The sequence below is a fragment of the Corvus cornix genome, chromosome 2, assembly GCF_000738735.6.
Source record: "Corvus cornix cornix isolate S_Up_H32 chromosome 2, ASM73873v5, whole genome shotgun sequence".
In the NCBI taxonomy this organism is placed as follows: Eukaryota; Metazoa; Chordata; class Aves; order Passeriformes; family Corvidae; genus Corvus; species Corvus cornix.
The window spans coordinates 38632257-38648608 of NC_046333.1; the positions used below are offsets into that span (position 1 = coordinate 38632257).

At 37.5% G+C, this 16352-nt stretch overlaps 1 protein-coding gene across 6 annotated transcripts in view; it reads right to left on the reverse strand.

Moving 5' to 3' along the window:
* The window catches only part of RBMS3 (RNA binding motif single stranded interacting protein 3), a 709829-nt gene that overhangs the window by 137397 nt on the left and 556080 nt on the right, over nt 1-16352 (reverse strand). For all 6 annotated transcript variants that reach the window (XM_039548876.1, XM_039548877.1, XM_010398913.4 and 3 more), the window contains one exon: nt 7778-7857. In XM_039548876.1, the coding sequence (XP_039404810.1) occupies nt 7778-7857 (80 nt within the window). The remainder of the gene's footprint in view (nt 1-7777; nt 7858-16352) is intronic.

The window sequence follows — 16352 nt, forward strand, 5'->3', positions numbered from 1 at the left end:
TCTCTAGCTGTGCTGCTTATGCAGCAGTAGCATACAGAAGGGACTTTTTTGTTCATAAACAAATATATCCACCATTTCCCATAAAGGGAATGGATTTTCTGAATTAGAAGATTTATACAGTCACTCTTAACAGCAAAAAATGCCCATGAATTAAAAGAAAAAAAAAAAAGCATATATTGAAATTAGTTTAGATAAACTGTGGCACAGTTCATTGCCACTAGATATTATGAATGAGAAAGAAATGCAGTTCTCTGTTTATGCTGCAGACTTTTGGAAATCTTAGGAAAGATATGACAGGTGGTACTGTGACAGGAAGAAAAGAAGAATAATCTTTTCTCATTTATATGCCATATTGTTCTCTAACTTTCATTCTTATAAACCAAGTGAAAGATTTTAATCTAAACTGCAGTAATGCTATTTTATACGTCATAGCCTGAATTACTGTGATATCACAAACAAACTGATCTTAGGCATTTTTTGTTACCTCCAGTTACAAAGTAATAAAAAACCCCCAACCCTGCCAGAGACTTTCTTCTTAATTATACAGCCAGATTACAAAATTCAGTATTTGATCATACAGCTTCTTGAAATACAAAAAGATACGGTTCTTTTCCTAGTAACTTACAGACCAGTACAAGATCAAATGAAACACAACATAAATATGTAGCACTTCAGATCTCTGAGACTGTCCCCATCATCAACAACTTTATATATTTTTGGAAAAGCAGGCTTTAGATGATGTCAGCATTCTGTCTTCTCTCCCGCAGCTTTCCTCATGAGCTCAAATTACATGACTTAGCACTGATACACACCTCCTAATATCTTAAAAACAAATTGGCTCAGCCCTCATTCCTCCAAGCGCATACCAACTATTGGGGTTTACTGGGTAAACAAATAATTCTGTATCCTCCTAACCAAAGGGAGTCTTTTTTGAACTAAATGAAAGTGGATAAAATCTTGAGAAGATAGGAATTTTTCTTTTTCGCTTTTCAGAAAAATATCCCTTTCCTTTAAAGAATCTAAAGAATACACAATCTTTAAGATCCAAGAGACCTAGGAAATTGGAATGGATCTTTGCTTCATGACATGGAAATGTGTGCTATGAAACCAGAAGCACTTACAGCAATGTCAGCACAGCAAGGACAACTGAAGGTTACATAAACGTAAATGTGAAGAAATAAAACCTTACACTTCACATTTGAAATTCTTAAGAATGCCATGAAGCAACACAAATATCAGATTTTAAAGGCTGTCTTTGAAAGGAAGGAAACTTTAAAGACCAAGAAATACTTGATTTCAGTTGAAGTCACAACCTATTGGAAATTTCTGGCTGAAGAGTTGGTACCTGTTTGATTAACTACAAATGCTGTTTGGTCGAGTGCCAGAAAGGAGGGCAAAGCCAGGAGCCTGTGCTGGTGGTGTGTGACAGCTGTGGGTCTGAAAGGGAGGGCAGAACATGGAGCAATGATGAGGTTTTGGCCACATCATAGAAGCCTGCACAAACCACAAACCAAAGTCAGAGAGATTTAACCAGGGAACTGCTTTCTAAGCAAAAGGTTTTATATTTTCCAATAAATCTGTACCCATTCCGTAGCTTCTTGGTTGGAAAGTCCATCTTTATGACCATCTTCTGCAAAGTCCGTGTGATCTTAACCATTACGTGATGTCTGGAAAATGAAACTCTATTTCCCTAGGGACGATCCCTTCTGAGAGCTTTACACACCACCCAGGCACCTCTTAACATCCAACATGACCCAGGCAATAGGTCCACAAAGCCCATTCTGCATGGAACAGTTTGTCAGAGACACCAGAGTTGGGATGGCGCCTGCACATTGCTGAGGGCGTGGAAGCACATGAGGTCCAAAGCAGGATGGGGTTACAGCAGCCTTGTGGTCATCACCAAGACTCAACAGGAGTTAAAGATTTTAACTGATTGCCAAAGATGAAGACTTTGAAAGAAGATGAAACCAAGAGAAGTTAAAAGAGTGTTCAGAGGGCTTGCAGTGTAAAAGAAATTTCTGCTAACAGTGAGCTGAGCATTTGTGTATTTATGGAGCACAGAAAGTGAAAGATAACAGTGATTCCATTAAAAATGACAGGCAAAAATTGAAAACAGGAAAAATAAATAGAAAATTTGTTAAACTGTTATTTTTTATGAAGGTTTTTACATGGATCATATTTTCTGACACAATAAGGATGAACTTATATAGTGCAATCAGCAGATAACAATGAAAGTATTTAAAAACCTGAATTCTTAGACAATCTAAAAGACTTAGATAACGTTAATATCACATACATGAAAGGAACTGAGAATACAAGTAAGAAAATCTGGGGGTTTTTAGTCCAGACAATTTTTGAGGATAACAATATGGAAAAGATAACCCCCTTTTTAAACTAGCTTCACTGAGTATTACCAGTATCAAACCTGGAAGAATCCCCTTTATTCTAAGTTCTCTGTAGCATTCAACAAATGTTTTAAGACACCTACAAACCAATACCTAGTTTAGAGTTTGGGCTGCTATTTTATCTAGTTTAAAATATCAAAAAATGCATATACATGTAGACAGACAACTAAGCAAATGCCCCAAGAAGAAATATTTGGAAGAGTTTTTCAGTGTTTTATGTATATAAATGAACAGACAATTAAATAAAAAGATAAAGTACCAAGAGACAGGGGCTAAAAAGTTATCAAGCAAAACATTTTAAGTTCATTCACTCAGAAAAACAATTTACAGCATCACTAATGACAAACAAGGTAGCATTTTTTCATCCACTAAGATAAAACCAGTGGAAAATGTTAATATCCATTACACAGTTAACCTTCAACTGGAATATTCTTCCCTCATCACCATTTTAGGCACAATATCCTAGAAAACATATTGCTCTAAATAGAGTATTCCAAGTTCTAAGTCTACTTCTCTGAAGCGAAGATTAATTATTTGAATTTACTCTCCATGGTGGAAGAACCTGAGAGATGTCCTAAGAGAAATATTTACACTAAGGAGAGAGGCAGAAAATACCAATTGATTTTGGTGAAATGAGTCCATATAAATGCAGTGCTTTGAACACTTTCAAGATGAAGAAAAAAAAAAAAAGCATGCCCAGTAACGATTAAAGGAAGATATGAGGTATTTGCAAATACATCTGTATTGTTGCAGATAATTTCTTTCTATTTAAGAGTTTTTACTTCAGTAAAAGTCAGTATCAAAATGACATAGTCACTTGTTACTTGTGGGATTCTTAATCTACACAAGGACAATAATTCCCTTTTCTTTCTTTTTGTCAGATATCTGTAATTAAATTAGCAATAAGATAAAGATTCTTGACAATGTAATGTAGCATTCATGTGTCTCACTTCCTTTAAATTTTCTCTGAGATAGGAACTGACTCAATGTCCTCTGACAACTCAAAGTATTTACAAAGCAAATGAAAATTAGGAAGTACTATAATGACTAGAAAATGCTGTGAGGGAGCATAATGGACATATCAGCAGAGGATAATTATTGCAACTGAGGCATGTTCCTGTGAAATTCCAGAGAGAAAAGTAAGAACTTGTTAAATTTTTGCATTTATTCAGAAAGAGAAAATGAAGTTATCTAAACACATCCAAGGATGCTGGGAGATGAACAAAAACTCTGTGTAAATATCATACCCTAAACTTGCCCATCCAAACAGAAGCCAATTTGTTACTGAGAGACGAGCTAGAAAGTTTTAATTTAATTCAGTGATTGCAAAATCATAGATTAGCAAGATTTCATGTGAAGTCTGCTATTCACCAACAAAAATAGATGCAGCACTGGAAGACTGAGAGCAAGCTACCGTCATTATCAGTAGCGGTCTTCACATCTTGATGGAGATGTGGAGCGCTATAGAATTCACTTGCTGACTTTCAGTGTGGCTGTACCAGGCCCATACAATTAGTTTCACATGGGGCTGAATTCTCTATAGGATGAGAATATACCCAGTAGGCCCTGTAGGTCTATTAATCTCAGAAATGCAGTGCTAATAAAGAGAAAACAAAAAACCCTCACAAATAAAACCCATTAAAATAATAATCACTCAAAGCTACTCAGAATATTTATGAAGTTGACACGGAATCTGCCAAGCACTGAGATTTTGCAGATTTTTGGAGATGACTGTGCTGTCTCAGTCTGAAAGAAAAGCAAAGATATTAACTAATTATTTATGGGATGACCAATTATTTTGTACTGTAAATCTCAGACTGAACATCATGAAATGCTTATTAGTTGAGCAAGCACAACAGTGGAGCAACTCCTTTTGGAATGGAATGAAGCCAAGGAGTTGGATGGAGAAGGCCCCTTAATGAGAATAATTCACTAACACAGACACAGTGATGCTCAATTTACCTAGGCACTATACAACTGAGCAGCAAAATGTTGCAAGAGACAGAAAATAACCCGTACATGGTGACTGGGTTGAAGCAGAGGGGTCTGGAGCTGCAAGTGCTCAGTTCTACAATTTTTAAGAAACAACAGACAGTAATTGAAGTTATAAAGTCCAAGAAGGATGTATGTGTTCTTGCTTTCAGAAGGTACAGAGTACAGAGCCTCCAAAGTGCCCTGTGCACCCTCCTTTCCTTGCAGTTGTAACACTGCTTTCCTGCTGCATTGTTGTCCTGGGCCAGCCTAGATGTATGACTCTGGGCTAGAATCAAAATTTACATCTCATTTGCCAAGAAAAAACTAGCTGAAGAAGAGTTCAGAGTTCAAAATTAATGTTTGAGACAACCTTTTGGGAAGATACAACTAAGTCATGGCCCATGCTTTATTCTGGCATGAAAGCCAGAGCCATGGTGCCCAGTGTTTCTGTTCAGCATCATGTGAAAGCTACCTACTCCAGATCTTCCATCATGACTTAGTAACCAGGCAAAACTGCCCCTGCAATACATGAACATTTTATCCTCTAAAAATGCTAATCTCACAAGCATACATCCCACAGGATGTATGGTGACACATCACCAGGCTCACATCTTAGGGAACCCAGCTGAGGAAGACAGCATGGATGGAGGAGAGCTGCCAAAATGATTTGTCTGGTCCATAATCCCACTGCCTCAGGCCAGTAGTACATGGCCAGCAGCCAGGCTGATTTCTTTCTTAATGGGCCTCATGCAACCTTCTATTAGTTGGCAAACCTGAACCAGAACATTAGAGCTTGGATGAGAGATGTGGACAAAAATGCAAAACCCTTTCAGTTCACTGCTACACCTGAAAGAAATCCATCTGAAAATCCAAAATCAATGTAATTTAACCCTAAAAGGATTGATCCATTTTCTTTCTCAGTAAAATCAGCCCTCTGAGCAGCAGAGGTTAATAACAGATAGTGTTGAGTATTTCTGCTAATGCTCTCCGGTTCTTCATTTTTTAACTGATATCCATAAAGAGGTCACAGCAATAAACTAGAGATGATTCTCCTCCTATGCCAATTCCTGAGATGCTGGGAGGATCCTTTTCAGACTATAACTGTGATTTTCCAAGTACATTAAGAGACTTGATTTTCCCTCCTACTTCATGCAAGACACTTCTATCTTTGCTGAGAGGCTTAAATACAGGTTCATAGCACGGATGTAGAAACTGAGTACAAGGCTTAACAGGAATCTACAACAAGAAGAAACTAGGAGTGAATTATTTTTTGCACTGGATAAAATGTAAATCATCCCTTGAATCAACCCCACTGCTAAGGTGATCATGTTTGTGCCCTGGCCTCTCAAGGAGAGCAATGAATACAACAAATCTTCTAATTATGGATTTAAAGAGTGCCCTACTCTAATAACGAGGCACAAACAATCTCTTTTATGCGGACCAAATAACCTATGACAAGTTCTAATTATCTGTATTTGGAGATACAAAATCTGTCTCCCAAAACTTGCGGGCAAAATGGGATCTTACAGATATCTCGTGCATAGCTGAGTGAGTTCAGTTAATGGTTCAGTGACTTTGTCCCAAGCTGCATTATGCTCTATCTGCATCTGAACAGTACTCAGGTAAATTAAAACCCTTAATATAGTCACTTCCCTTGTGACTAAATGCCATCTGACAACAACAGTCACGACAGAAACATGGTAGACAATCTTTTCACATGGACATCTTTTCTTCTTCAAGAAACTAAGAGCTAATTCATGGCCTTTAAGAAAGCATCAAAAGTTATAGCCATTAAAATCCAATTTCAGTGTATCTCTTGGAACAGAAGTAAATAAACATGCTGTCTTATAAAGACTCCTATTTTGGTGGCCGACATTACCAGTACTTTCCTGATTAATTAAAAAATTTAAAAAAGAAAAAAAAAGAAAATTATTTTCATTTTATAGCTTTCATTCTTTACCATGAAGCTCTGTCTCAAGAAGGTTCTGTAAGAATATTCTATTTTATTGCTGGATCTAATGATGTGTCCTCTCTGAGACAACTGGGAGTGTGACCATGGAGCACACAGGCTTAGAAGGACAAAGCCAGACTTACTGATTCCTTGCTATTCACACTCTTTCCATTGGGTGTTGCTATGATATTAAACAGATTACTACTGGGACTCAAAGTGTGCATACAGAAAGGCAAGCCAGAGGTTTAAGTTCTCTGCCTATGTTGCTCAGCCCATTGTTCTACACAGCCTAAGTTTGTTGTACTTCACAAAGTTGGTGCTGTAATTCATTAGCTGGTGCTGAGAAAAATTGTCAGTGACCACTTTTGAAAAAGAAATCTTTAAATGGAGTCTTGCAGCTTGTACTAAAAGCTTTATATTGTTTCAAGAAGGTGATCTGACTAAAATTTATATGTACATTGCAGCATTCATTTACTGTACACCATAGCTGTACAGATGGCTTTCTTTTAATTAGAGTATTTAGTACATCTTCTGCATAAAGAACCAGGCAATGAATAAGAAGAAATTTAATGAAAGTAACCAAAAAAGGAAATAGTTTAAAGGAAGCTAGGGGAAAAAAAAGGAAGATAACAACTTAGGACACAATTCTTGCAAATATTTCCTGCTCATTTAATGCAGCCCTTCAGAAAACCCAGAGGAGAAATCTTTGCAGATTTGTGGCCTTGGAGAGGTCTTGTCAAGCAGTAAGTATCAAACATCTGATCACAAAACTTTGCAAAGCTGATGGATGCACAGATGATAGCTAGACATTTGAAAAGGAAAATAATAGCTGGAACTTGGCTTTCAATGTGGCACGGACACACCAATGAATGTGTTCTATCGGTATTTTAGGAAAGTGTCAGGATTTCATTACGTTATGGCAAGCAAAAATGATATAAAATGATTTACTATTTGAAATATCTTCAGTATTAACAGTTACTGCTGTTAATACTGGTAACAGTAACTAGCAACGCTAAGTAGAAACTGTAAGGAATATAAAGCTTCTACAACTTGACATCCTGGATATTTTATAATCTATAATGAAGCTGCTAAGCTAGTTACATTCCTAGTTAGTCTGAAAATCATTGGTGTTTAGTTATGTGGCCTCTAGTCTAACTGAAAAAAACCAAAAAACAAACCAACATTCAAAAGGAAAAAAACACAGTAAGGCAACATGACTTTTATATGTTCTTAAATTTGCTGCTGTCAGGCATAAATGCTTAAAACATACAAATCTGGGTAAGAAAAAGTTGCTATGGGTCACAAAGGATAGGCTTCGACCAGGGAAGTTATATGCCGTCTTAGCAGGAGCAGTAATTTAAGCCACTCTCAAGACAAATTCCAGTATTTCTGTATTGTAAACTCTTCAGTGAATTTTAAATTTCATAATGATGGCTGCTTGACTTACCTGGTAGACCGGGTGGTGTTTTCAGATATTTGCCATTAAAATGTTGAATTACTACTTCACATTTTTCTGTAGACTCCATTCTGAAAAAGAGAAGAGAGTGGGATATGGGTAGAGGCAATATGTGTTACTAGACCGTTATGGAAGCACTCAGTCAGCAAAAAACAAAAAGCAGAAGGAGAAAAAAAAGGACAAGCACAGATGATGAGAGAAATCTTCAAAGCTGTTCTTGCTGATTTCTGCAGAGAAACTGGTTGAGCCCATTAGGACACACTGTGGCTCACGAGGAGGACCTGCCACCCTCCCCGCCTGCAGCTGCGCTCCCAGCTGTGTTTGAGCTGCAGCCCTGTCAATGACAGTCCCCTTTTGGATCCTGGGCATCACCCTGAACAAGGACACTCTTTATGCTTTCACGTGCTGCTTGGAAAAGCAAAGGACGTGTTTCTAGGTTCCTTGTGCACCCAAAATAACTTCAAATGGCTTAAAGAAATGAATTACAGGATTTGGAGAAGAACATGGAGGATTAAACAACAATTATTAAGGATTACAATGTTAAAAAAACAACCTGCAAAGACGGACTTTATAGTAAAACCACAAACAGTGCATATATGCCTATTACAACATAAAGCCAAATTCTGGGTGAAGACAGTAATTTATGTGTAACACCAGCAAGGGAAATGCCTTACTGTTCATCTTCTGTGAGTTTAGGATAACTTTCATTATCCTAACACTGAGACATTAAAGCATTAACATTGAATTGGTTCATGCATTTTTGAAGAAATATTAGGAGTACAAAGTTACTAGTCAAATCCCAAACCATGGTTATACCACACCTGGGAGCTCATCATTGTTTCAGATCTTCTAAGTTAACTGCATATAAGTCCACAAAAAGAGTTAACTTTGCTACAGAGGGGGTTTAGAAACTTTGAAAAGAGGAAAGAGAGAAATGGAAAGCTAGTAATTTCCTAGAAAAGTTGTGTTTAAAAAACATGTTCAGTGCTCCTTCAGTACACCAGTACCTACCTCCAGGTATTCTCCACAAAATAACTCTGCTGACATATATATTGCTTACTTCTCACCAGTGTATGTCATTTTAAAATGAATTTATCCACTATCCTTCGTGTCACACGGTTTGGGGGAAGAGTGGTTCACATACAGCAGCAGTTTGTCACCCAGGATACAATTTTGCCAGAGCCCAAAGGACTGGACCACACCACACCACCCCACCCAAAAAAAAATTTTAAAAATCCTGCTTGCCATTTAATTCTTTGAGGAAGTCAGTCTATTGTCCAATTTTTTCAGGTGGAGTCATTAAAATTTCCCCTTCCAGGTTGTATCACTGTGTATCATGTGGGCTGGGCTATTTCTACAAGCACAAAGACAGCGACTTAGATTGTTCACTTTGGCTTCATTCAGATTTAACTAAGCGAATGTCTGTGCTCAGCCTTTAGAGACTCTTGTCTCTGAAAGAATAAATGCAATAAAAGTCTGTTTTCTGTAGCTGCAGGCATTTGGTGTCAAACCATGTTATGTTGCACCACACAGCAGTGACAATTTCATTTTAATACATGGGGTACATTTTAACAAGCCAAAGCAGTCCCTGCAAAGAATGCAATATATAAGCTGCCAAATGAAAGAGACTCAGTGCACTTCATGCGTTTTATGTGGGAAGAGAATAAAAGTGAAACCCACAGTGTTCTGGGATAAAAAGGCCATCATTCGAATAGCACTCTGAAAAAGAATGTGCACATTTTCCTCTCAAGTTTCACAATTAACAGCTCTCAAATGCCATTGCTGGCTATCTGTAATCTGGCACACGCTTCGCTTGAAACTGACACTGGCATTATCGACTAAGCCTGAAAAGGCAGCACAATAGACAAAGCCCTCTATACATGTTTCCCTCAGATGTGTTGCTGAGTAACAACTGCATCCATCCTTTGCCCACCCCACCTGAGCCCTCATGTGCTTTCTGCAACTTGTGCCTGTGGGGGTGGCCTTTCCTCCTGGCTGGGCTGAGACTGGCCAGGCAGCCACTCACTAAGCAGGAAGGCATCTATCCCAGGGCCACCAAAACATGAATTATAATTTACACTTGTCCACAATACCCCTTTCCTTAGAAATAACCCTTTCAAATTGAGTTCTTCAGGATGATTAGCTCATTGACCAACTGGGGAAATATAGGGGCCTAAAGAAACCAGATATGCTAGCAAAATTGCCTGATTCTTGCCATAACAAGACCCTGGTTTTAGTTTAGTCAAAATTCTGATCAATATCAACCACTTAGGTGGCAATACCTATGGCAGGCACCTACGCATGAGCTGAACCTATCTGCAGACATTGATTCGCCCATTAGTCCTTCTCTTGTTTCATCCATGAAGACGAGCTGTATCCAGGCAGAAGCCCCAAAGCCACATTTTTTTAGGTCGACATTTATAAATTCCTCCTACTTTTCCTTCAGAAAGCTGTGGCACTTCTCTGTTTTAGAATGTGCTTTGAATTATTCTTCTCATATGAGCTAGCAATGTTTCAAAATGCTGCTTGAGACTAATATTTAATAAAAATATCACTAATGACATTGTTACATGTTAAAAGATTTTCTATAAAAGAATGTCAGCTGAGCACAGGTAAACTTGGGAGAAATTATTAAAATACATTTAAATATGGTTTTTTTAATAGTGGTGTTCCTTTCATAATTGACAGAACAAAAATATGAAAAATTTTAATATTCTGGATAAAAGATAAAGACCCCAGATGCTTCAAAACCTCTCACCAAAAGACATAGATATTCAACACTCTTGCTGGAAAGGTAAGGAAAACAGCTTCATATGATAACAGAAATTTGGTTTTGATTTGATCATTTGTGAAGTATAATTTTCAAATTCCTTCAACTGTAAATTTTGGTGTTGATCTGAGATAGTAAGTCATGTTTAAATGCAATTTGGAGATAACTATAATGCATCTGAGTATTATCTTGAACCAGCAAATGCACTGCAGAAAAAGAAAGAAAATTACCAAAGCCATAGGCTTTTATAATTTTTTAAAAGGTCCAGATAATGATATAAACCCAAATGAACTAATAAAACCATGATAATTTATTTTTACTTGTGTCTATATATCTCCCAGTTCTGGAAAATAAGCTGTAAGGTTCCCAAATACAAAATGGGTAATGAGACTGTCTATATTCTATCCAATTTGAAAAGAAGTAAATTTTTAAAAATCTGAAGACTGTTTTATGTTCTCTGTTTCTAGCTGTAGTTTGTAAACTAAAGATACTTCAGTATGAAAGGGAAAAAAAAAAAAAACAAACCAAAACCAGGGGATACTTAAACAAGCATCAGAACCAAATCATTTGATGTCCACATCTTGCTATTAAATATTCACTTTAGATAATTTAAAACCTTTATATTATTTCTATTATAAAATAATAATAGAAATAATTTATTTGATAAAATGAAATTTATATTGCTCTACAGACCACAGTAGCATCAAAGTAGTCATTACGTGTTGTTAGAAGTAATAGGGAGCATTTACCATGAGAGAAGAGAAGAGAAAAAAAGAGAAAAAGAGAGAGAAAAAGAGAGAAAAAAAGAGAGAGAAAAAAAAGAGAGAAAAAAAGAGAGAAAAGGAAAATTATTTTAAACCCCCCTAAAGCTCTTATACATGCTTATTATAAAGATTGATGCAGTGTCAAGAAACAACTTAATAAAATTTTCATATAAGGAATAACATGATGATTACATAATTATTACCTGAGAAATATTCAGTACCACGTAATTACCAGTTAGTGGAAAAGTGTGGGTTTGGTTTACATATACCTTATAGTCACTTAGCTTAATAATAATAATGTAAATGAGAATCAGAACTGTAGGTTTTTTACATCCAGAGTAAATACTTAAAGATGAAATTGTTACTACCACATCTATGTTATGATCAACATATGAATATTGTTTACATTTACAAGAGTGGGAATAATAAATCTTGGAGAAAAATGTTTCCTTACTATTTAAGGCATTTTGCAAAGATGGAAGCAGGTAGCTAGTAACAGTATTATACAGTGAGAGAGTCCATAGAATGGAGACCATAGCTAGAATACACACCAGAGAACTCAACTTCTTTTGGCATATCAAAAGGATGACTAGAGGAGCAGTCTGATAGCACTGCATAAGCAGCTTTGTGGGGAGAATGAACTAGGGAGTAAGGACTTCTTTACTCTTCCTGAGAAAGTTGTGACAAGAACCAGATAAATTCAAAAGAGAAATTAAGCAGAAACATTTAATTGCAAGGAAGATGATCCACTGGCGAACATTAGATAGAAAAAAGGTGATCCTTTTTTCTGGTTGATGTCTTTGAATCACTTCTGAAAGTCTTATTTTAGTAAAACACAAACATTATCTCAATATTAGGTAACTGGGAGTATTTCAACTGCCTATGATATAAAAGATGTGAAGCAAAACAATCTTCAGGTCTCAAATACTCTAAAGCTACAAGATAGTATTGATTAGCATGAGGTTTCCTAGCACCTCCCTATGTTCTTCATCCTTCCATGGAAACACACTCACTAGCTCTTTTAATTTATTTTGCTAATTTAATTCCAGGCATTCTAAGACACTGATATGGCTGCAACCTGTGATTTCCTCCTCCCCTGTAACAGATTTAGGTATCTCTCCAGCTTTTCAGTCCATAAGAGATTGCTTCAAGATGTTTGTGCTTTTTGGTTTATGTTGGAAAAAAGCTATTCCCTTTGCCACTCACAGCCTAAGAAGACATTTATTTTGACAAGTTCTCTTCATCGCTCACAAATTATATCTTTTCCCAACATGTTTTGCCTGTATATTCTTCAACTGTCTGCTTGAACAACAGGAGGTTGTTTACTTTCTCAGATAAATATACAAAATCTACAGAAACCACTCTTCTCTCAAGATACGGTTCATTCCATACCTTGCAGCATCACCTATTATGCCAAGGTGAGCTGCCTGAGTATCTCTGCAACACAGTATCTGCATTTACAGTGCTCTCCATAGAGAAACTTCTTTGGGTCAGAAGAAATAACTTCATTACACCTACATTATCCTGAAAAACTCTGAAAGATGCAAGGATTCCTTTAAGGAAAAAAACCATAAATATTAAAGGCTCATCTCTCTCGTTTTACTTCAGTGGAAACTGGAGCATAACCATTTCTACTGAAACCCATGCAAATCTTCTACAAATAGAATAATGATCCTGTGACAGCTCAAAGTCTTGTTTCCTAGTTTTTGTTGCTCCCTTTCAGTTGCCGAGTGGAATATTGTTTCCAAAGACTAAATTTAAGACATGTAAAATGCGGACAAGCAGGAGATAAGTTTAGTAAAAAAGACAGGCAGGCAAAGAAAAGCAACCCACTGGAAGCTTTTCCAGAAGAATAACGTAGGGAAAAGATGAGGATGAAGCCCAAACTCCCAACAGCAGAGTGTTTAAATGCCTCACTACAGACCCTGCAGCTAGGTCACAAAGGGATGGAAGCATCTCCTTGATATGTACCTTTGCTCTGAGGTGACAGCTAATTGAGAATCTCTTGACTTTGATTATTTGCTGGGAACAGAATCAAACCAGTCTTTTATGACAGTTTGTGTTGGACAAATTTTCTCGTGCTACTGGAAAAGAATAGTATGAACACACAGTCATTTCCACCTAGACCTAGGCTGATTTATGCTACTGTCTTCACAGTCTCAGGTTAAGTATTATACTGGTGCCCGCCAGCAGTGCAATAGTTGACTGTCTGACTGTCAGCATTTCCATCATAAATTTCTGTTTTCAGAAGCTTATGACTTCGTTGTAAAATGTTGCTTGGGGGAGGAATCTTGCAAGGTCGTTTTAAGTTACAAGACAGCAAACAAAATAAAAAAGTTAGTGGCTTCTAACTCTTTCTTTGCACTTTATCATTTAAAAGGACCTATAAAATGCTTGTTCTGCAGTTCAGCTGAGTGTGACAAACCTGTGTATGGTTTTATTAATATTACTATCTCTTTAGGGAAGATACTTAAATAATACTTGAATGGTATTTTATTGTGGGGTTATAAAAAGCAGTTTTTATTTCATTGATTCAGTTAAGTCCCTCCCCAAGGTATATACAAACGTCTCCTTGCTCCCTTTTCCAGCGCCCAAGGAGTTCTTCAATTAAACTTGCGGTACCTCAGGCTTGGATTGTGCAAATTGCTCAGCCAAATTATCTGATGGCTCCCAACTTTCCAACTTCCTCCCTCATCACCTTTCAGAGCTTCACGTTTATTTTCATCTTATGGAGTCCCATTGATACTTGTCTAGAGATCCTGACTCACCTATCCTACTCTGGAGCTTGCTTCTCCCTGAAAGTACAGCTTCATGCCTGTCAATTGTCTTAGGGATGTACAAAGTCCACCAAAATTTGTCCAGGTTGAAACACCAGATGGAAGTGTGAGGGTCTCCGAGATACATCCTCACACAGAGGTCCCCACAACCCTGCAGTGTTGCTCTGGGGCTTTCCCAGGGAGGCCTTTCAATGGAAATGTACCACCGCAGGCATTGGAATATTTTACAGATATCACACAAAGTCTTTGGAGAATGTTTGGGATTTCCAGTTTCACCTGAGATATTCAATTATAAAGCAATTTCCTGGGTAAGATGTAGGATGTGACAGATCATTCTTCTGACTGAAAGTAGGAATGATCCTCATAATGTCTAAGTCTGTATATCTATACTGTCCCAGATGATGGATCTATTCAAGCTAAATTTATAGCATCTTTTCAACCGCCTTCAATTAAACCCTTAAATAAGGAAGAACAAAGCACTTTTCCCCTTCACAAATGCATCCCTAAATTGCCTGGATGTTCTTTATCCCCTGGTGCTGCTGACACTTCTATGTCTCCCAAGTAGCAACATCACTGATCCTCAGAAATCCCCCTCTAAATATTACCCCTTTCATTTAGCAAAACAGCACCACTGCTTTGCCACCACTGTGATTTTGTTATTTTTTTATCTTCTCCCACCTTAACATCTGGAACTCATCCTTTGTGGGCCTGTGGAAAGCCAGGTCTTCCAGCACATACAGTTACCTCTTTAAAAGTGGCAACACTTCTTCAGGATGAAGATAAATATTTCCCTCCGAGCTCTCAATACCTTCCTCTCAAAGACCTTCTTACTATCTCTGATCTGCTTTTTACTCATACCATCAACAACACTACTAATATTCTGTTTGCCGAACTCATATCAGCTTTAAAATTATATCTTGAAATAAGTCTTCAAATCCAGTTTCTGTGGATTTTTTCCTTTTTTTTTTTTTTTTTTTTTGCGTTGTTTTGTTCTGTTTCATCTTGCTGACTTTTTTTTAAGGATGAAGGACTATGATTTCATTCTAAGCTCTAAAGAATACACTTACACTTTTAAAACAAATGCTCAGATGCTGAAGTTATTAGATGACTCCTAGCAACAGGGATTTAAGAGAAACACCTAGAAAATTAAGTGCTGTGATGAAATTCTGTGCAAGGGTACCACAGTGTCTCTCCCTCTTTTGACAGGCAATCTTACAACAGACTGAACTCAAAGCTTCACATCCAAAGAAGTGCCTCCTTTTTTCCAATATCCGACTTCTAGTAAGTGTTTCTGCCCCCTCCTATTTCTTCTCATTTCTCTCTCTGCTCTAGGATAGGCTGTGTTTAGTCTCAGCTTCTGCTTGCCGGTGTCAACAGAAACACCCCTGCCAAAAGAACACAGCAGTATGAGCCCGGTGGAATGCCAGCTCCCACGGAGAGCCTGAAGGCAAGGTAATATGGCCTTGAAGTACAAAGCATGGGCCAGGGGTGAGGCAGAGGCAGATGTGCAGAGGTTACAGCATGGATAGGCTTTTATGAAGCCACAGTCAAAGTCTAAAGTTTCCTTTCTCTGGCCCCTTGCTCATAACTCTCCTCAAAATCTCCCCTGGGGTGCACCCAGGCACAGCTGGCTCAGGCCACAGTGAAATGCTCTGGAAAGATTCAGGAAAATCTGTTCAGTTGCTTCTGAGGGATGCAAAACAGAGGAAATAGTTTCACGACTTAACTTACACTCAGAGCTAGTTTTGTACACACATACTTTAAGGGAGGCTGTTAGTGTCACCAGACACTACTAAAATAATTTTGATCCAAGAACATTTGAAGTTCTCCAGGTTATAAGTGATTAATTAGCCACTTGCAGTAGTATAAAATTGTTTATCATACCATTTAAAAGAAAAATCTGACATTAGCTGCCCACCTTCAGTCTTTACTTCTGATTGCTTTTTGAATTAATACAATTATTTTGAGATTGACTATTTCCATAATTGGGCAGACTCAAAAAGTGACTTCTAATCATCATGAAATTTAATTAATAACTTTGAAACATCAAATTTCAAAATTGTTGGATGCTGCATCATTTCAGCATATGCAAATTTAACTTTTTCTCCAGTGCTTCTGTGGCTCTGTTTAGAGCTATGCTAAGCACCGTGGCACATTCCACAGGCAGGCAAGATATACTGTGATAAAAGGTCCCTGGTCAGAATAGCCAGGATCCTCACCTGGGGGGCTGATTTGAACTTCTAAAGTCTTATCTG